This window comes from Argiope bruennichi, chromosome 8 (genome assembly GCF_947563725.1).
Source record: "Argiope bruennichi chromosome 8, qqArgBrue1.1, whole genome shotgun sequence".
Lineage (NCBI taxonomy): Eukaryota > Metazoa > Arthropoda > Arachnida > Araneae > Araneidae > Argiope > Argiope bruennichi.
The window spans coordinates 113,321,466-113,340,898 of NC_079158.1; the positions used below are offsets into that span (position 1 = coordinate 113,321,466).

At 30.8% G+C, this 19,433-nt stretch overlaps 1 protein-coding gene across 6 annotated transcripts in view; it reads right to left on the reverse strand.

Annotated features, from left to right (window-relative positions):
• Positions 1–19,433, reverse strand: part of LOC129980836 (coiled-coil domain-containing protein AGAP005037-like) — a 1,244,995-nt gene that overhangs the window by 654,312 nt on the left and 571,250 nt on the right. For all 6 annotated transcript variants that reach the window (XM_056091256.1, XM_056091255.1, XM_056091253.1 and 3 more), the window contains one exon: positions 14,137–14,229. In XM_056091256.1, coding sequence (XP_055947231.1) covers positions 14,137–14,229 — 93 coding nt within the window. The remainder of the gene's footprint in view (positions 1–14,136; positions 14,230–19,433) is intronic.

Consider the following 19,433-nt stretch of genomic DNA (forward strand, 5'->3'; position numbering starts at 1 on the left):
AAGCCATTAATTAGCTAATTAATTTCACCCGGTTAGGGAGACATGAAAACAAAAACGTATACTATTTTGCTATGTTCGCGATACCTGAACATATAGTGGAGACAATTTTAAAAATTTCTAGTAAATACCGAAAAACCGGTATTTAAACTTGTGAATACCGGTATTACAAAATTGTACAAATAGCTCAAAATACCGGTATTCGGTATCCCGGTATACCGGTATTGCAATCCCTACCTTCAACCAAATCGTATACCAAAATTTTATTCTATTCCTGCGAATGTTATGATAGTCACTTTATAATGTATCAGGAATATATTTAAGACTATTTAACAGAGAAGAATGTTACATCGCCAAGTTTTCACAATACCGCCAACTTCAGTTGTCACTGATTATAATAGAGCAAAATTAAATTTTCTGCCAACCGCTTCCTTCTTTTGATTCATTTATAATATGGGTTTGAGAATCACAGATATGCCGAAAAAAATAGCAATGTAGCAAAAGTTGTCAATTTATATTTTATCAGACCTATGTTTAAGTGCATTTAACAGAGAAATATGTTACATCGCCAAGCTTTCAAAAAACTGCCAAATTTAGCTGTCACTGATTATAGCAAAACAAAAATAAAGTTTCTGTCCAGATCCTTCTAACTGCTTCGTCTTTTGACACAATTTGCAATATGGATTTGAGAAGCATAGATATGTTGTGGGGGGGGGGGATGGCTATACAGCAAAAGTTGTAAAGAATTATTTAAGAAATAGGGTAACATTTCTTCAAAATTCGACCTGAAGTAATAAAAAGAATCTTTTGACACAGAAGGGGAGGAGAGATTTTGCTTTGTTAAGTGACCACCATCAAGAGAATCATTTATCATCTTCATCGTGTACAGGTTCACAGCCTGTCAGGTCACAAAAAAATAACGAATGCTAATTTAAAACACCAAACATGATTGCATTAATAGGGAATTAAAAGACATGGCAAAAGAGATGTTAGCTTTTTCTTTTATATATTGAAATTACAGTGCATAGTTTTCCCCATACATCTAACCTTGCAATAAAAAAAAACTTTTGTTTTCGAAGCTAAATAACAGTAACCCTCCATAAACTCTTAATTATAAAAAATAAGTTATAAAAAATGTTAGAAAGTTTGCTTTTCTTGATATAACACTTTATAAAAATAGAATACAAAAACACAAAGCAAGTCCATTACTTATTTTTTTTTTTTCAAAAAATGTAAAGAAGAAAAATTAGAAACTAGAGGACAAACAAGAAATAATGAAAGGAAAAAATATTGCACAAAAAGAAAAATGTATTTCGATTTAGTATTAAGCCTTACCAATAAAAAATAATATAATTCGATTTAACACTAAGCCTTATCAATCCTTTTTGTGCAGAAGAAAATATTAGAATAATACAAAAGTGATTCAAAGAAATTAATCTGACGGGAAAAAATTTTTCTGTTGACTGCATGCAATTAAAGCGCAAAATAATCAAACAAAATATGTTTATCCACAATTATTTTTCGTCTTTTTTTTATTAACAATGGCTATCATAAATTGAAAAAAAAATTATTAAAGCCGGAATTATTTATCAGTTTTTGTGTCAAAAATAATATTTAATTTAATATTCAGTAAGCAAAAGATTTTAATATTTTGCCTTCATACATATATGAAAACATAAAATTAATTATGAGTTTTAAACTAAATTTGTAAAAAAATATTCACTTTAATTAAAAATTCCATTAATTCTAATTAATTTTATAATTCCAGATGATACGGATTAAAGTTTTTATATTTGTTTAAAAAGAAAAGAAACTATAATAATCATAAAATAAATTTTTTGCTAAAAAAAATTTGTTTACTATTTTTCATTAAAAATTCAAAGCGTAATGTTTTCGCTCAATATTAATAGTCAACCTAATCATGACGATACGTAAATCTGAAATTTGTTCAGCGCTAACATTTCTCCGAGTCTTTCGAAATAAATCAGGCGACATGCAATTGCGATTTATATTAAATCAGCATTTCTCAAAATGTATAAATTACTGCCTTATAATCGGCCAATATTAAAAATGTACAATATTTTACTGAATCTATTGTGTCATCTTAATCCCTGGCAAGCTTAATCCCTTTTAATTAATCCCTGGCAAGCTTTAATCTATACTTATAATAAAGCTCAATGTGTGTGTGTATGTGTGTGTGTGTGTGTGTGTGTATGTGTGTATGTGTTGGCGCTCTACAGGCAAGGTCATTTGACATACAGCTATCAAATTTGGTACATGTATACCTTAGAGGTCGGGAATGTGCACCTGGGGTCCCTTTTTTGAAATTTTAATTAGAATTTTAATTATTAATTAAAAACTAACTTTCCAACCAAAAAAAACTTCCATTTTCCCCACCGCCAACTTTTCCGCCAAAAAAATCTTCCATTTTCCCCACCGCCAAATGAGTAAAGCTTCAGTATTTATTTTTTTTCTCCCAACAGTAATGAGGCTAGGGTTAACGTTTTTCGGCGGATTATTTCAAACGATTCTGTTTATTTTCTTAATGTTTTATGCATTTAAAATTAAACATTGTTAATTAATCCAAGTTTCAGATTCATTCTGAAGTACTTTTGAATTAAAATAACACAGAATAAAGGAAATTAAAAATGTATAATCTGCATAGCGTTACCCCAACTGGCGTAGAAAAATTCACGCATTTGCGTTACCGTAATTGGCGAAGAAAATTCACGCATGCTCATTGTGTTCCGATTGTTGCCATGACAACAATTATCAACTGACGATTTAAATTATTTTTAGGTTAGTTGCATGCTTTTGTAAGTAAATTGTATTTATGTTAGTTATATATTTTTTGTAAATTCTTATAGTTTTAAGTACATCGTTTTTTAAGTAGTTTTTTTTAATCTGTTTTCAACGATTTAAATTATTTTTAGGTTAGTTGCATGCATTTGTAATTAAATTGTATTTATGTTAGTTATATATATTTTTGTATATGCTTATAGTTTTAAGCACATCGTTTTTTAAGTAGTTTTTTTAAACCTGTTTTCGACCGATTATTTTAAACGATTCATTTTATTTTCTTAGTGTTTGATGTATTTAAAATTAAACATTGTTAATGAATCGATCTGTTCATGATGAATCTGAGAAAATTTTGTTGACAAATTCTTGAGATATTACATAAATTAAGAAAGATATTCTTTAGTGACCATAAAGTTTAAACGCTCAGTGACTCTATTATCAGTAATCATATTATTAAAAAAAATGCTTTGTTTCAGTAAAAAATATTATTATATTAATTGCAGATTAATCATTTACACTTTAATTTAAAGCATAAATTCTACGAGGGGTAACAGAAAATGAGAGAGATACATATCACGTTATGCCTGAAGGCCTTTATAATATTATGAGTGAATTATACGACTATCAAAATTTGAAGTTTTAAAATATTTTGCTGAAGAATCTATTAAAGTTGGAATTGCGTAAAATATTTAATGGTACGACCGGAGTTTAACCCCCTGATTGCGGAATTTTTAAAAATCGCCAACAACGGCCTAGCGAAATGTTCAAAAGCAAAGGAGCAGATGTTCAATTATAGTGCATAATAAAGATTGCCAGCTTTGGCGCGTTATCGCAACTTGGCGAAGAAGGGGTTAAACTCCGGTTCAACCTATTTAATTATTAAAATTTAAACGAACATTAAGATTGGCGAACCGGCTGGTCGCCAAAGGCGGCTAGTAGTATATAAAAATCGAATTTGTGTTTTAAACACGTTTTTCCGAATCGATTGAAATAAAAATTTGACACAAAACTGCACTTGTAGTCACAAAATCCCATACCATATTTGATAAATTTAAGCTATTGCAATTTTGAATTATCAGTGTACATGTTCCTGAAAGAACAGACCGACAGACGGTCAACTTTTCATTGGATTTGACTCAAACTTTGACAAGTATCTACATCAGAGATGTTAAATATGTGTACCGAATTTTATCAACTTATTTCTCTTCATTTTGTAATTATTGTATTAACCCTTTTTAGGGCCGTGGGAAGTATGCTTCCCACCAAATTTATCAATATTTGTATGAAATTATGTAGGTTGGCATAAGTTCTGGCAGATTTTTTTTAGTAAGTTAGAAACTTAGATGCTTCACTTCTTTATCTCAGACGATGTGGCTTGATTTGTTACTCAATTATTAATTAACCAAATTAATTAATTAATCAAATTAAATAAGTTAAATGAATCGCTTTTCTTATTCTAATTTCAAGCCTAAAAATATCAACATAATATGACTAGAAAAAAAATGGCCCTTTAAAGGGTTAACTTATATCCGAACACTGGGACAGGCGGGCTTTCTCAACAGGTTTCACGGAAAATTTCATAGGAATCTACAAATTGGCTGTAAAGACCGTATACCAAATTTCAACTGTTTTATCTCAAAGCGTTTTTGAGCTATCTTTGTCACAGACAGACAGACGGATATTTTTCAAACTCAGGGCGGATGGACATTCGTCGAAATCTCGATTTCGAATTTTTTTTTTTTTTTTTTTTCCTTGATTCACTCACTACATGACGAGAAAGTAACAAACAATCGTATTTACGATCATTTCAGTAATGGCAATAAGGAACAACAGTGGAACTCCAAATATTCTAAAGCAACTGAAATCAAAACCTAACTGGACGTGGATCCTATCAACAGGGGTTTAAACCGGTGGGGCACCCTGATAACCCAATCACCACTCTCTTCCCCTTGCAGACCAACAACTCTGTCCAAAAGCCGGCGATTGTTGACGATTATATATGCGCGTGTCTGGGGTCGGCGTGAAGGATGGGCCTTTCCAAATGGGATGCAAACAGAGAACGCGATCAGTGTAATGGCTTGTGGACATGGCAAGATTAATGCCACCGAGAGAGATGATCCCTGTGACAATGCTTTGGTCATCTGAATGGGTGCGCTGAGAGAGAACGGTCAACGCAAATGGAATCAGAATTGTTTGAGAATCATTGTCATCATTTAGCGTGGATGCTCCCTGTGGTACTGAATGATGGTAATCCGGGGCAATTTGTTTCACATCTAGTGAAAGCAAAATGATCTTCATAAATAAATGAATATTTTTTAAAATCACTCAATTATGCAATAAAACTAGCTGAGTAATAAATATAATATGAATATTAAGTAATTTTGAGAAGTGAGAGTTCATTATAATCATTTTAAGAGTAAAGGGTACTGTTCGTGCATGCTCTATAGAATATAGTTCTTTAAGTTCTTCGAAGATAGAAAATGTAAGATATTGCAAATTTGAAGATTATAATTATTGTTAAAATTATTGTTGTTTCTAATGGCACTTGTCTTTGACAAGCCAACTGACGAAGTCAGCGATTTCAAGCCGAGAGAGGTCTCTTGTTTTTCAATAGCGCCATCTACGGCCAAAAGTATATCTTAGTTCACACGTCACAACCCTTTTTACAGGGCAGACTGTATTCATGCATTTCATTCACTCATCCACAGATCGTAATTTAGACCTGAATCAGAGAACGATCACCTCTGAACCAGTATCCCCAGAGGTATTACTCTCGACATGGAGGCCTTTGTGACCACGACAGATTTATACGTGCGCCAGCCACCACATACACGGAGAGTCTTCGGCCGGCGGGGTTCGAACTTCCAACCCAAGGGATGGGAATCCAACGCCCTACTAGCCAGGTTATCGCGGCCTATGAAGATAAAATTGAATATTATGAATGTGCTCGTCATTATAAAGCAAAATTGAAAATGCTGTGAAATAATCGAATGGCATAGCCTAGACCATGGAAAAACCGGCGGGAGTGGTCTCTTCAAAACTTTCTCGTGTAAACTGTAATAAAGCTGTCATGACGTGGAGCACCTTACATGGCAATGGTGTACAATAGTTACGAAATATTAACTTTTGACATGGATTTAGCATTTTTACTAAATCTATCGTGTAATTCTAAGCACGTTATTCTGCGATTAATCCCTAGCACGCATCAATAGCATCCAAAATTCGAATTTCTGTTTTAGAATCGTTTTTCTGTACCGATTAAAACAAAAATTTGACAAATGCTGCACTTATGATCACAAAATCCCATACCAAATTTTATACAATAAAGCCACTGCATATTTTACCTATCGCGTTAACTTATTTATAAAAGTACGCACCGACAGACAGTCAACCCATAGTTAGATTTGGCTGAAAATTTGACAGATGTCTACACTATAGATGTTAAATTTGTGTACTGAATTTTATCTATTTAACTCTCTTCATTTTATAATTACCGTGTTAACTTATATTCGAACAGGTGCTTCCGCAGAACAGATTTTACTCAAACTCTAATAGAAATCTATAAATTTGGTGTAACGACCATATATCAAGTTTCAACCATCTAGCTCAAAGAATTTGTTATCTTTGTAAAAGTCAGACGGACGGACATTTTCTCAAACTCAGGGAACGTGGAGATTCGACAAAATTCTCCTGTTCGAATTTTTTGATGAATACTATACTTTCTCTATACTACATATACGAGAAAGTAAAAAACAATGAAAATTACATAAATGTAGTAATCGAGTACTTAAACTAGATTTTATAACGAATTTCTCAAAAAGAAATGTAACATTTTCTAAATTTTCTTTTATTTAAGAAATGAATGTTATTTTATATTTTGCTTTCAGTTTATGAATATTTAACGATGAAGAAAAGTATAGAGCACCAGTTCTTTCTAAAAATCCAAATAAACACAAAATGGCGATTTTAAAATATAAGTTTTATGCTTCATGACAAAATTACACTCTAACTAATGTCTTTGATAATTGAAATTATGCAGAGTATATATGCTGTTTTCTAAATAACAAATCAAGAATTTATCAAAATGACTGATATTTATGAGTTATCATTTTTTGAGCAAATAAAATCTAAAACCATTTAGGACTCATTTTTACAATAATTTTATTTTTTAAAAAGTTCCAATTTCCTCAATGTGGTGAAACTTTATTTGAGCATATACTCATTAAATTTCCATTCCCCATTTTTTAAAAATACAAGCTCAGTAAACATTAGACATTTTTGAAATTGCTAATATAATACAAAAATATTGTGAAATTTTTAAAATCTAATATTTGATGTACTATAAAAACTCAGCATTAATAATTAAAACTTATCCGTTTCTTTTTTATTTCGTTAATGAACATAAAGAAGTAGAAGCTATATTAAATATATCTAAACACTAACTTCATATTTAAACAGAACCAAACATAAAATTACATGCATGAAAATAGATTTCTGCAAAATTGGAAATAGCGACATCTATTGATGAAAAAGAGTACCATATGACAGTTATTTCTCTTAAAATTGAGAAATATGAAATAATGCTATAGAATTTTTCACATTTGAACAACATCAAGAATTCCTAATAACTATTTCAAAATATTAAAAAATTATTTAGTCAAAAAAATACAAAACTTTAACAGACAAAAATAAGAAAATTAAAATTAACAACGCTTAACTATCAAAGAAAACGACGAGGAAAACACGATGAAAGCAAAATACTAAATCGGGAAAAAAATACATGGAAAATGAAATGTTTTTGATAAATTGTTATTTGGCTTATTTTCGATTTTCAGACAAAAAACAAATTATTTGTTCGCATCTGTCTTCCACTTGATCTCAGTTTTATAAATCCTATCAGAGGTTCATAAAAATGTATACAGATGGCAGCACAACATAAAATGGTCGATGGTTCTGAACCTTTTATCATCCTCCGTATTGCCATAAAACAATTAAAAAACCATATCATCCGTTGTTACATCAAAGATGTTCCATGTCGTAGAAAATTCCGAAAACTTAACAATCTGAACAGAAACAATAAATATCTTTAAAAAAATCCACAGACTAAAAACATTTAATTTGTATTTCTATAACAACGGCATATTTTTGCGATATAAAAATAATCGTCACTTTGAAAAAAAAAATGGAAAACAGCTCTCAAAGCACATGAAACCAGAATTTTTATACCGATATTCACTGAACATAGAATAATGAGAAACTATCTAGAACAAAACAAATTGAAAATTAAATTCAACTTTTAAAAATGCAATGTATAAGAAACTTGCAGTGGCGCCACCTATCGAACAATATTTTAAGTATAAATCAGTATTAAGTACATGTGCGCAAAAATAATATTGCACAATTTCAGAAAAAAAATTCGTCGTAAAATTCACACTAAAAAGAGGGAACAGATGCTTTTTAAAAAAAATCTATTTCGAATAATCGGAATCAGAAAAATATTCCTTCTTACTTATATATTTTCGACTGATGTTTCTCGCAGAATTTTGAATTTATAACAGGACTGAAATGAATGCAAATTGACAGTATTAAATGCTACAAAACAAAATATCTTGAATAAGGTCTCGGCTATTTTTTTAAAAAAAAAAGAGAGAGAAGACAAATTCATGTTCACAAACCACATTTCCGAACAATTTTTTAACAATTTATATTAAAATGGTCTACTAAAAAAGAATCAATTACAATTTAGAAAAAAATTACTGAAAGAAAGACAAAAATTTGATTTCCCATCTCCCATTTCAATTTATGATTGTAATATTCGTACATAATTTTAATCTTTTTCCAAAAGTGAAGAGGTGAACAACATTTTATGATGGCCCATATATGAGTCAGTAATTTAAGTAAATAAACTCAAATTTCCCGAATTAAAAAAAAAAAACTGAAGAAAATTGATTTTTTTTCACTTTTGGTAACAATAAATTTATTCAGAAGGCAGTTTCTATATGCAATTCAATTCCACTCAATATCAGTACAGAACAAACCTATCAAATGCTACAACTTTAGGCCCATGAGAAAAATTACTAAAAATTACCACTGAATGATACTTTTTAAAAACATATACAATTATTTAATTATGATACGAACATGCAAGATGCAGCAACTTATACTTCCCAGGTAACAGAGAATTTTGCACAATACTGTAATATATTATGTTATTCAATATTCAACAAGATTATACAATATTGTTCAATATATGTGTGTTTTTGGGGTTATAAGCTATTGGGTAAGTTTAGAGAAATATTTCTGAAAGAAATTTCAAAAAAAAAAAAAAAACAATAAAGAATTTTTAAATAAAACAAATTAAATAAAGGTGACAAATCCCTGAAATCACAATATTACAAATATACATTTTTAATCAAATTTATATATTTGAAAAAACGGAATTTTTTTAAAAATTTATATATTCAATAAGAAATTTTTATATATCAGAATATTTTGGGAAATGTGTGGAGAAAAATTTGTTTTCATTTAAGCTCTTATCTTAAACTGTACCAATTAATTTTAACAGGCATACATTTAAATCAGCCAGTCGTTAAATCACTTACTAGGCATTTCATACAATTTTGTTATTTATTAGGTCAATTTTTTAAATATGAACAATAATGTTAAACACGCTTTTTTTTTAATGTGAATTACATTTGACCATCATAATACATAAAGACAATACAAAGTTTTGCTAACAAGTCTATACAAAAAGAACGAAAAACATTTCCAATTCTAGAGGATGCAAAAACACTTTTAAAATGGTAATTGCGTTAGAAGTAATCGAAACGATTAAATATTATTAGTGACATATTTTATGTATTTAAATGCGAAAAAAGATTTTTTTAAAGTAGTAATCGTACTAAAAAAGACTAATGTAGAAATTAAACTGTACAATCTGTTGCTTTATGATGAGAATTTGAATGCAAACTGCATTCTAACTCAAATAGACTTCCTAAAGTTAGAACATACCTTTTCTGTTATGTAGAGAAGTCGTGGGCGGATGCCTGACCAGAGGTCTAACCGATATTGCCTTCCTATTAGTATACACTCCATTATCCAACTGTTTCACGCTGACCACCTTACGACCCACTCGAACTCTTCTGTCATGTAATCGCTTATGTCCGGCACTGCGATGCAGATTCAGACCCACCGGACAATTGCCCATTTCGGGAGGACACTGCTCGCCGTCTCTGGAGAGTCGTTTATTATTTTTTTGCCCTTCTAAATGAGCGGGGTGGCTCCAACAGGCTGCACCACCCTCCGCTCTATCCCTCTGATGAAGATCCTCCAGCTATCGACAGCGCCACTCAGGGCGGATGTTTGTTGTGTTGGGGGAGAGTCGTTTGTCCATACATTTTTTTCCCATTGGATGCAACGGATGGGGGTATTCCGGGAGCCATTTGGCGGGATTAATTGTGGGTGGGTGGTAAATTGTCGGACGGAATGACTAATGAACCGCTATCAGCAGCATTTGCGATTAGGGGAGTTGCGCGCGCAATAAAGCAATACGAAAGATGATAGTGGAGCTTACCCACTTGGGATATATTTTAAAGATAATCAAAAAAATTCCAAATCATACTCTAGGTGCATATCGAAGAGAGATCAGAAAATAGATGAGATAATGGTAGAATTTAATTAAAATAAAATAACTCTCGACAACAATGCCATTTGCATTATTATTGTGCCACGGTTACCATTACGAATGCCTATTAGCAATAGTACGGACAGAAAGCTACAATACAACTTGATAGATAAGTAATTTATTTATCCATTATAGTAAGGGAAACCCTTTTACTCGAAATTAAAATGGATAGACATCAAATTCTCATTAACCTCTAAGTTATCTTTTGAAACAATATGGGTAGACAACTGCAATACAATTTAATAGATAGGCAGTTCTTTTTTATTTATCTGTTAAAGTAAGAGACAAATTTTTATTCGAAATAAAAATGGATAAACATTGAGATCTCAGCAACCGATCCGTTCGTTACACGATTTCATTTGGATTATACAATCTTGCACCGTTTATATGTCGTTTCGTAATAGTCCCTATTCCTTCCTGAGCATTGTGAAGATCAAGTACTTCTTTTACACGACGCAAAAGTTCGATTATATGTCGTTTTCCCTTTAAATATGTTAACTTTTAATTTTAATGTTAAAAATTAATATTTAATTAATTTTAACCTTATTTTCCTTTCAAATATAATTAATTTCAATAAATTAAATTTTTAACTACGATAATTACTTCTCAACTCCTATAAAAAGAAACTTTTCCTAGAAAGTTGGAATATATTTTTTTCTCAGGGTAGGATTATTAAACAGGCAAAATAGGCAATCACAACTTTGGAAACCCCAAGCTCTCGATGAATTTCTTATTTTAGGAAATTTAATTTCGCACCTGTATTGAATTTTTTTTTAAAAAAATGTCCAGGAATTTATTAAAATTAAAATCAAATATTGTACAATTTTTGGAACATTATTTCAGCAATATTTTCAGTTTATTACCACTTGCAAATTTTGTACGTTGCTTTAAAAACGTTATATTATATATTTTTTATATTATATATATTATATAATAAACGTTAAACATAGAATTAGTAAATATGAAAGCTTTTATTATCAAAAAATACGATGTTTTATAATATGTTATGATATATCCTAATAAATTATTCAAACTGTATTAAAAAAAAGTATTTGGACTCCAAATTCTTAACCGCCGAATCTTATACCGTTAAAAAGAAATGCCAAACATATGCGGTTACATTATAAATGCTGCAAAGATAATTGGTGGAATTGAGTCTCGAAACCGCGATCCTTCCGCCATGAAGCCGGCACTCTGCCCATAGGCTATCGCAAAGTCGCAAAATATGCGCCATCAAACAAAGCTGGATTAAGCCCTCTAGAATGGGGCTAATACAAGTTTCGCCGCATTCCCCTCACAATCTTCACAATTTTCAAAACCAGATTTTTTTTAATTACGGATTATTATTTTAATTAATAATAATTATTTTAATGAATAAATTTTGTCAATCTGAAATTACAAAACATTTAAATTCGATTATTTTAAAGAAAGACCATTTTCAATAATTCTCTGATAAAAGATTTCACAATTTAAATGTAAAATTAATTTTAAATAAAACAATAATAAAAACGAACAAAACTTTTTAATGCATTCTGAATACGATTAAATCATAGCTTTCATGCCTGTTTTGAAATTGTATAGAAACATCTCATTAGAATTATAAAACAAAAAATATATAAAAAATGCAAAATTAATTAATTAATCCCGCTAGAACAATCGTACAAAATAGGTTTATTAGAAAGAGTGCACAAACCTAATAAATTAAATTACTTTGAAAGCTACGACGTTCCCCCAATTGCTGTGGGGGAACAGTTCCAAAATTCGCCTCTTTATTCATCAAATCTTATTTGCAAAACTCAAAAATGTAACAAAAAAACGCCTATCTGTGTAAGCGTAATAATAGTTGACTTATCAGAAAATAAATAACCAATCTGAATAAAGATTTAAAAGTCATAACAATTTATGACTCCAATCTTATGTGATTCTTAATTTAGCCATACGAATAACAATAAATTTTAACAAACTCAAATTACTCATGTTTTATTCAATGATTGGAATAAAATTTATCCACTGAATAAAACATGAGTAATTTGGACCCAAAGAGAAAAAGAATTACCATAAATCATTTAACTCATTTTAAAAAACAAGCAAACAAAAAACGAAATGCGTTTCTTTAGCGATATCGTCTGCGCAATCATAAATAATTAATCGTTCTCTCATTAAAGTTATATCTGATTCACTTTTTCGATATTTTATCGAAATTAATAAATCGTTTGATTACATTTTTCTCTCGGAACTATTTATGTACTTAGAGAATGGCATCACCATAAAAACAATTATCATTCGATTTCAATTTATTTTTATTAAACTTTTGATATTCACATGTTTTATTTGTTTATTTTATAAATACCAAAAGAAATAATTCAGTTCATTCAGAAATAAAACTTTGATCGAACACATGTGACGTGAACATGGACTGCGCATGCTCCAACTAAGGAGTCTGATCGTCTGCAGCCGAATATTTAATGGATGGGTTACCATGGTGACGGTGATCGGGAATTCCCAGAAAAAATATTACGACAGGAAGTAGTACACCGCAAAAAAAGAATTAGAAGGAAAAAAAAGAAATAAAGAGAAATCAAAATGTCTTCGTCAAATCGATTTCGAGAATAAATACGTTTTGACGAAAATGATCATCATTGATTCTAAAGAAACATATTATCATATATCGATTCTGCAATATTATAATTTAATTATACAAGAAAATATTACAAACATACAATAAAAAATTATTAAAATCTTATATCTTCATATTCAAATATCAATCATATATATTCATATTCATTCATTCAAAATCATAATATCTTCTATATGCTTTCCATTTGCTGTCATGGAATTAATTAAAATACAAACAATATCACAAAATCAATCGTAATAAATCAGCAAAAGTGGACTCCTTGAAACTTTTAGATATATTTTCTAATTGAGGTGTTATCTCCTTTCCCTTTTCTGTATAAATTTGTAGAACTTGAGCAAGATCTTGAATATTACAAGTGCTCAGATTTTTATTTTCAGAGTTCCACAAATGAAAAATGTATGCATTAAAAGAGATCAGTACTTGAATATTAATTCAGGGGACACAGGTGATCAGCAGTTATGAAATATAGATCTTTGGCGAGAATAGCAACTTGCCAAATTTCGTCCATCGTCCATATCATACGTCACGTTTTGAGACAATGTTCACACAAATGGACAAAAAGACATGCAATTTCTAAACGATTTTTTAAAAAACTTTTTTGATTTCAAGAAAGTTCTGGAATGTGAAAATTCGTCAAACATTTGATATCAAACTTGCCCCAATACTGAGTCTGCAAGATAGAATATTACAATCAACAAAATACGTTGTGAGCGGTTTAGGTAAATTTTCTAGTGATATTCTACAAGCAAAGATTGATTCGAACACAATTCAAGACCGAGGAACCTATATTTAAACGAAACATTTCGTCGCAGTTTTTTCTACCCACATGTATCATTTTAAAATAAAACTAAAATAAATTTCTCAAATAAAATTTTCCAAGTTGTATTCTGTTACTTAAAATACAAAAGAAATATTTTGGGACTCCTTTTACAGGAAATTGTATATTCTTCGAGGTTTTTTTTTTTTTGAAATTTAAAATATAATTTTTATTAAATGAAAAGAAATGCAGTGTACTCACGTCTTATAGTGGGCGGCCCCACACCTCCACCCCTGCCACCACCTCCTTTGTTGTTTCCAACTGAGTGGTTCTCGTCCGCGGCCCAGTCACTCTCTGAAAAAGAAAAAAATATATAAATATTTGTTTGTTTTTGAAAAATTCAGCATGTATAAAGTGAATAAACTTAATTACAAACAAATATGCAAACCAAAATCGGTAGTTATCCCAATTATTGTCATGATCCCAATAAGTAATTAAAAAAACACATTGAAATGTTTCTAGGCAAAGTAATTGGGAGACAGATAAGAGACTTCAAGCTATAAAACTAGCTGTATAAATTTGGCTCTCCCTTAAGTTGTTTAGATAATCCATGAAGTGGTTTGGTTTGGTTTGGTTTTATGGCGCAAAAGCCATCTTTGGCCATACTGCGAATCCATGACGTGACTAACCCGATGTAGGACTTCACTAACTCATTGTTATAATTGGAATTAGTAGCGCATCACTATGACTGATAGTGCAGCACAATCAGCCATAAATGCGCCATGTTTCTAGTCGAGGGAATAAACAGATCCATTACTGAGATTAATAACTAGGGAGGGTAAGTCTTTTCCTGCGAAATATTGGCAAATACTCAGGTATCAAAGATCAATCAAAAGACGGTTAATAATATACACGCCATGAAAACGATGTCACTTGTCGGATTCCGAAGACCACAAAAGACAAAATTCTACCTTTAGCAATGGAAATATGATTTTAGAAACAAAAAGGCAGATATTCTATTAACTCATCTGATATAGAGCATACATTTCTATTAGGTTTTAGCAGAACAATTATCAATGCATTCACGATGCACCTGTTATATGAAAGTTCACTACACATTGCGAAAAGTCTATAGTTTAATGCCTGGTGTTTGTAAGTTTTCAAAATGCCTTCAGTTTCACTATCAAGTTTAGTTTATAACACATCGCATGCAGCATTTTAAAATCCAAAAAAAAAAATTATTCACTGATTTATATCATAGTTTTATATTACTGTATTTTTTAAATAGAAATTATTCTGTGAGGCATTTCGTTCCTTTTACATCGATGCTAATTTCATTTCTATTTGCATGCTTCATATACCTTGCACCAAAAAAAAAAAAAAAAGTAAACTGGTATCAATCACGGCTTATTACATGAAGAATCTCGTCCTGAAAATTGACTGCAAAAAATATTGAAATCCCGATTTCCCTTAATTTCCTTGGCATTATTAGGTAAAAAGTCGATTCAGAAAATTTGATAGAAATTTACAAATCTGGTAACAAGATCTCATTGCTGATTTTATTCTATTAGTTCATTACATTTTGAAATTCATGGTTCAGGAACATAAAGAAAGACAAGGTTAATTTTTCATTTAGAATTCTTATCTAAATTTTATGCACAAACTATAGATATTTATGAAAGATCGTATACTAAATTTCATTCATAAAGTTCATTGCATTAATTTATTGTAGATCAGTACGAAAGATCGTATATTTTTATTCATAAAATTCGTTGCATTAAGTTATTGTAATCTGTACGAAAGATCGTATACTAAATTTCATTCGTCAAGTTCGAAAGTTGTATTGATTTATTGCACTGATATATGAAAACCTAAAATGAAAATCATTAAAATCTCGTCTTTTTCTGAAGGTTTCGATAGTTTCTCCTATTTCGCTTGTCAGCAAAAATAAACAAATGAATGAAATGACACAAAACTCATTTAAAACTTACAACGCGTATCAGATTAAAATTGGGACACAAAAGTAAGTTAAAAATTAATTTCTAATTTTTTAAATTAAAATTAGAGGTGGAAAAGTCTAAGAAAACTGTGCTAATGATAAAAGATTCAATTTCATATTCTTTATTTTCGACTTCTTGAAAATGTCGTGATCAGCAATAAAAGTGCAATATCAATTTAATCGAATGAAATGGGAGACTTACTGAAAATAAAAGATCTGAAAGCCTTAAAAAATTTTAACAGCAAAAAAAATATTGGTTGAAAGTATCGCTTACATTTTTGTTACACATATTAGATGCAATAAAAACTTCAACGGGACAAAACTCAAATATTTAATAACAATAGTAATAGCTCCTGTTAAGACTGGCAACCATAAAATTAAAAGAACTGCAGTGATTAACACTGATCATACAAACAAAGGGATTTTTTTTACTATTGTTATTCTATAAAATCATATATTAATAATTGTTAAAATTAATACATCCTATTATCAACAAAGCAGGAGCTAAATGAAAAGCAAAGAATTTCATTAAGTTGTGCATTTGACTATCAATTTTCGAAGTAATACTACTTAAGAACATAGGAAAAGCAGAATATTTGCCTAGTCATACATCAGTTTGACTGAATCGACTACAATGAAGAAGACCGTCCACGTTTAAAAATAAACTGAAGTGAACGGACTGTTCACAAGTTTGCTTGCTCTTGTTCCATCAATGTAAAATATGTTTCGTAACTGATTGTATTGTATTGTACATAGTCGTGTTCTGAGTGTGAATTGATAAAAATATGCTGCTTCTAAATCAAATAAATATTTTAAAATGCAAGTGACTGTATTTGCTGATGGATTTTATCACCTTTTTGAGTAATTCACCGAATTAAAGGAGAAATCGGGTAGATTTAAAGGGCCTGATATATTGAAACACTTCTGAAACGAAAGCAGATGTAACAACTTTAAGAGTTATCATAAGGAATGAACTTTATTTGAATAAGTTTATAGTGATAATAATGACCGCACTGGTGTAGCACAATAATGATAACGCCAGAATTAAGAACTAGCAATATGATATTCCAGGTATAATTCACTAGCACAAATCGTCAATGACCTTTGGTAAAACCAAAACTAACTTGCTATTTTTAAATCGATAAAAGATATTCCTTGATATAATTATTTTATCAATCTGGTAAATTAAGTTCTATCAAAATTATTTCCTACTATTTGCTATTATTTCCTACAAGCGTGAAATTTCAGAAAATTTTTCAACTTCTAAAAATAATTTTTAAAAATCAGTAAAATTAATCCTAAAATAGAAAGACAGAATAAAGAAATTCCACTAAATCCATTCTTCCCCTATAAACAGTCTTTATACCATTTTTAGAATTACCCATTCTTCCCCTATAAATAGACTTTACACCATTTTTAGAATTATCCATTCTTCCCCTATAAATAGTCTTTATACCATTTTTAGAATTATCCATTCTTCCCCTATAAATAGTCTTTATACCATTTTTAGAATTACCCATTCTTCCCCTATAAATAGACTTTACACCATTTTTAGAATTATCCATTCTTCCCCTATAAATAGTCTTTATACCATTTTTAGAATTATCCATTCTTCCCCTATAAATAGTCTTTATACCATTTTTAGAATTACCCATTCTTCCCCTATAAATAGACTTTACACCATTTTTAGAATTACCCATTCTTCCCCTATAAATAGACTTTACACCATTTTTAGAATTACCCATTCTTCCCCTATAAATAGACTTTACACCATTTTTAGAATTACCCATTCTTCCCCTATAAATAGACTTTACACCATTTTTAGAATTATCCATTCTTCCCCTATAAATAGTCTTTATACCATTTTTAGAATTATCCATTCTTCCCCTATAAATAGTCTTTATACCATTTTTAGAATTACCCATTCTTCCCCTATAAATAGACTTTACACCATTTTTAGAATTACCCATTCTTCCCCTATAAATAGACTTTATACCATTTTTAGAATTAAGTTTTAAAATAAAAATTATACGAAACTCGACGCTAGAGTTTTATGTGGGCGTATCAATTACATCAATTAAATTTAATCTTTTCTTTAAATTTACAAATTATAAGTTACTATTCCAAATCATGATATGGAGATTCATGTAACTATTTTTTCACGCCATGGAACTTCGAAAAACCATTGCCGGTATTATTACTTCATTTCTAGAATACACATTGTAGTATATTATGTTTTCCACTTTTCATAAAATCAAATTCCTTAATTTTGGTTTATGATTAAAAATGAACCTTACACATCAAATTTCTATGTATTTTTATACAGCAACATAGAAATATGTGACCGAGTTTGAGTTATTGCTCTTAGTCTTGTTTCAGAAGCTACGAATGTTATTCATTTATTCTTATTATTCTCAACTGCAATCATATAACAAGGAGGATGCACAAGTCAGCACCCCTTTCCTCCCACTATGCCGAAGTTAGTAATTTTGAACCACTGTGGTGGTAACTTCATAAGCCAGATAACAACCTCCTGAAAGGAGTGTACACTTTTGTCTAGTGGCTTTGTTACTCGGCTATGAACCCTAACGTTGCGAGTTCGAACCTCAACCTTGCACACCACGACTGGTATTTTAAGACGAACACCTACTAAACATAGAAGGTCACGGTAGGTCATATATATTAAGATTTTCTTGCCACGTGATTGGCTTGCCGGATGTTTCCAGTCATCCACCTAATAAATCCGAAGCGTAAAACCAAGCCCACGGCAATAGAGTCCAAAAAATCAGTGTCATGTTCTTCTGTATTTAAGAGACAGCTTAATGGTGCACATATGCGATTTGTGTCAGGCAAGACATTAATGACACAAAATACAAGAGAAGTGATAAGTGGCTTATGCATTGATTGACAGAAGCTGAATGATACACGCATATCTCTAATTTTCCTCTGAAGAAAATACCTAATGAAAATGCCGATAAAGTCTTACCACACAAAAACGCATAAGCCCACATGGTCTGAACGTGCATCAAATCGACATTCACAATGGATCTTCAAAAGAATTGGATAAGTGCACATGGTCTGAACGGGAAACACACCGACAGTCACAGTGGATCTTCAGAAGAATGGGATAAGTGCACATGGCCTGAACGGGCATCACACCGACAGTCACAATGGGTCTTCAGAAGAATAAGATAAGTACACGTGGTCTGAACGGGCATCAAATCGACATTCACAATGGATCTTCAAAAGAATTGGATAAGTGCACATGGTCTGAACGGGCATCAAATCGACATTCACAATGGATCTTCAAAAGAATTGGATAAGTGCACATGGCCTGAACGGGTATCACACCGACAGTCACAGTGGATCTTCAAAAGAATTGGATAAGTGCACATGGTCTGAACGGGAAACACACCGACAGTCACAGTGGATCTTCAGAAGAATGGGATAAGTGCACATGGCCTGAACGGGCATCACACCGACAGTCACAATGGATCTTCAGAAGAATAAGATAAGTACACGTGGTCTTAACAGACATCAAACCGACATTCTTATTGGA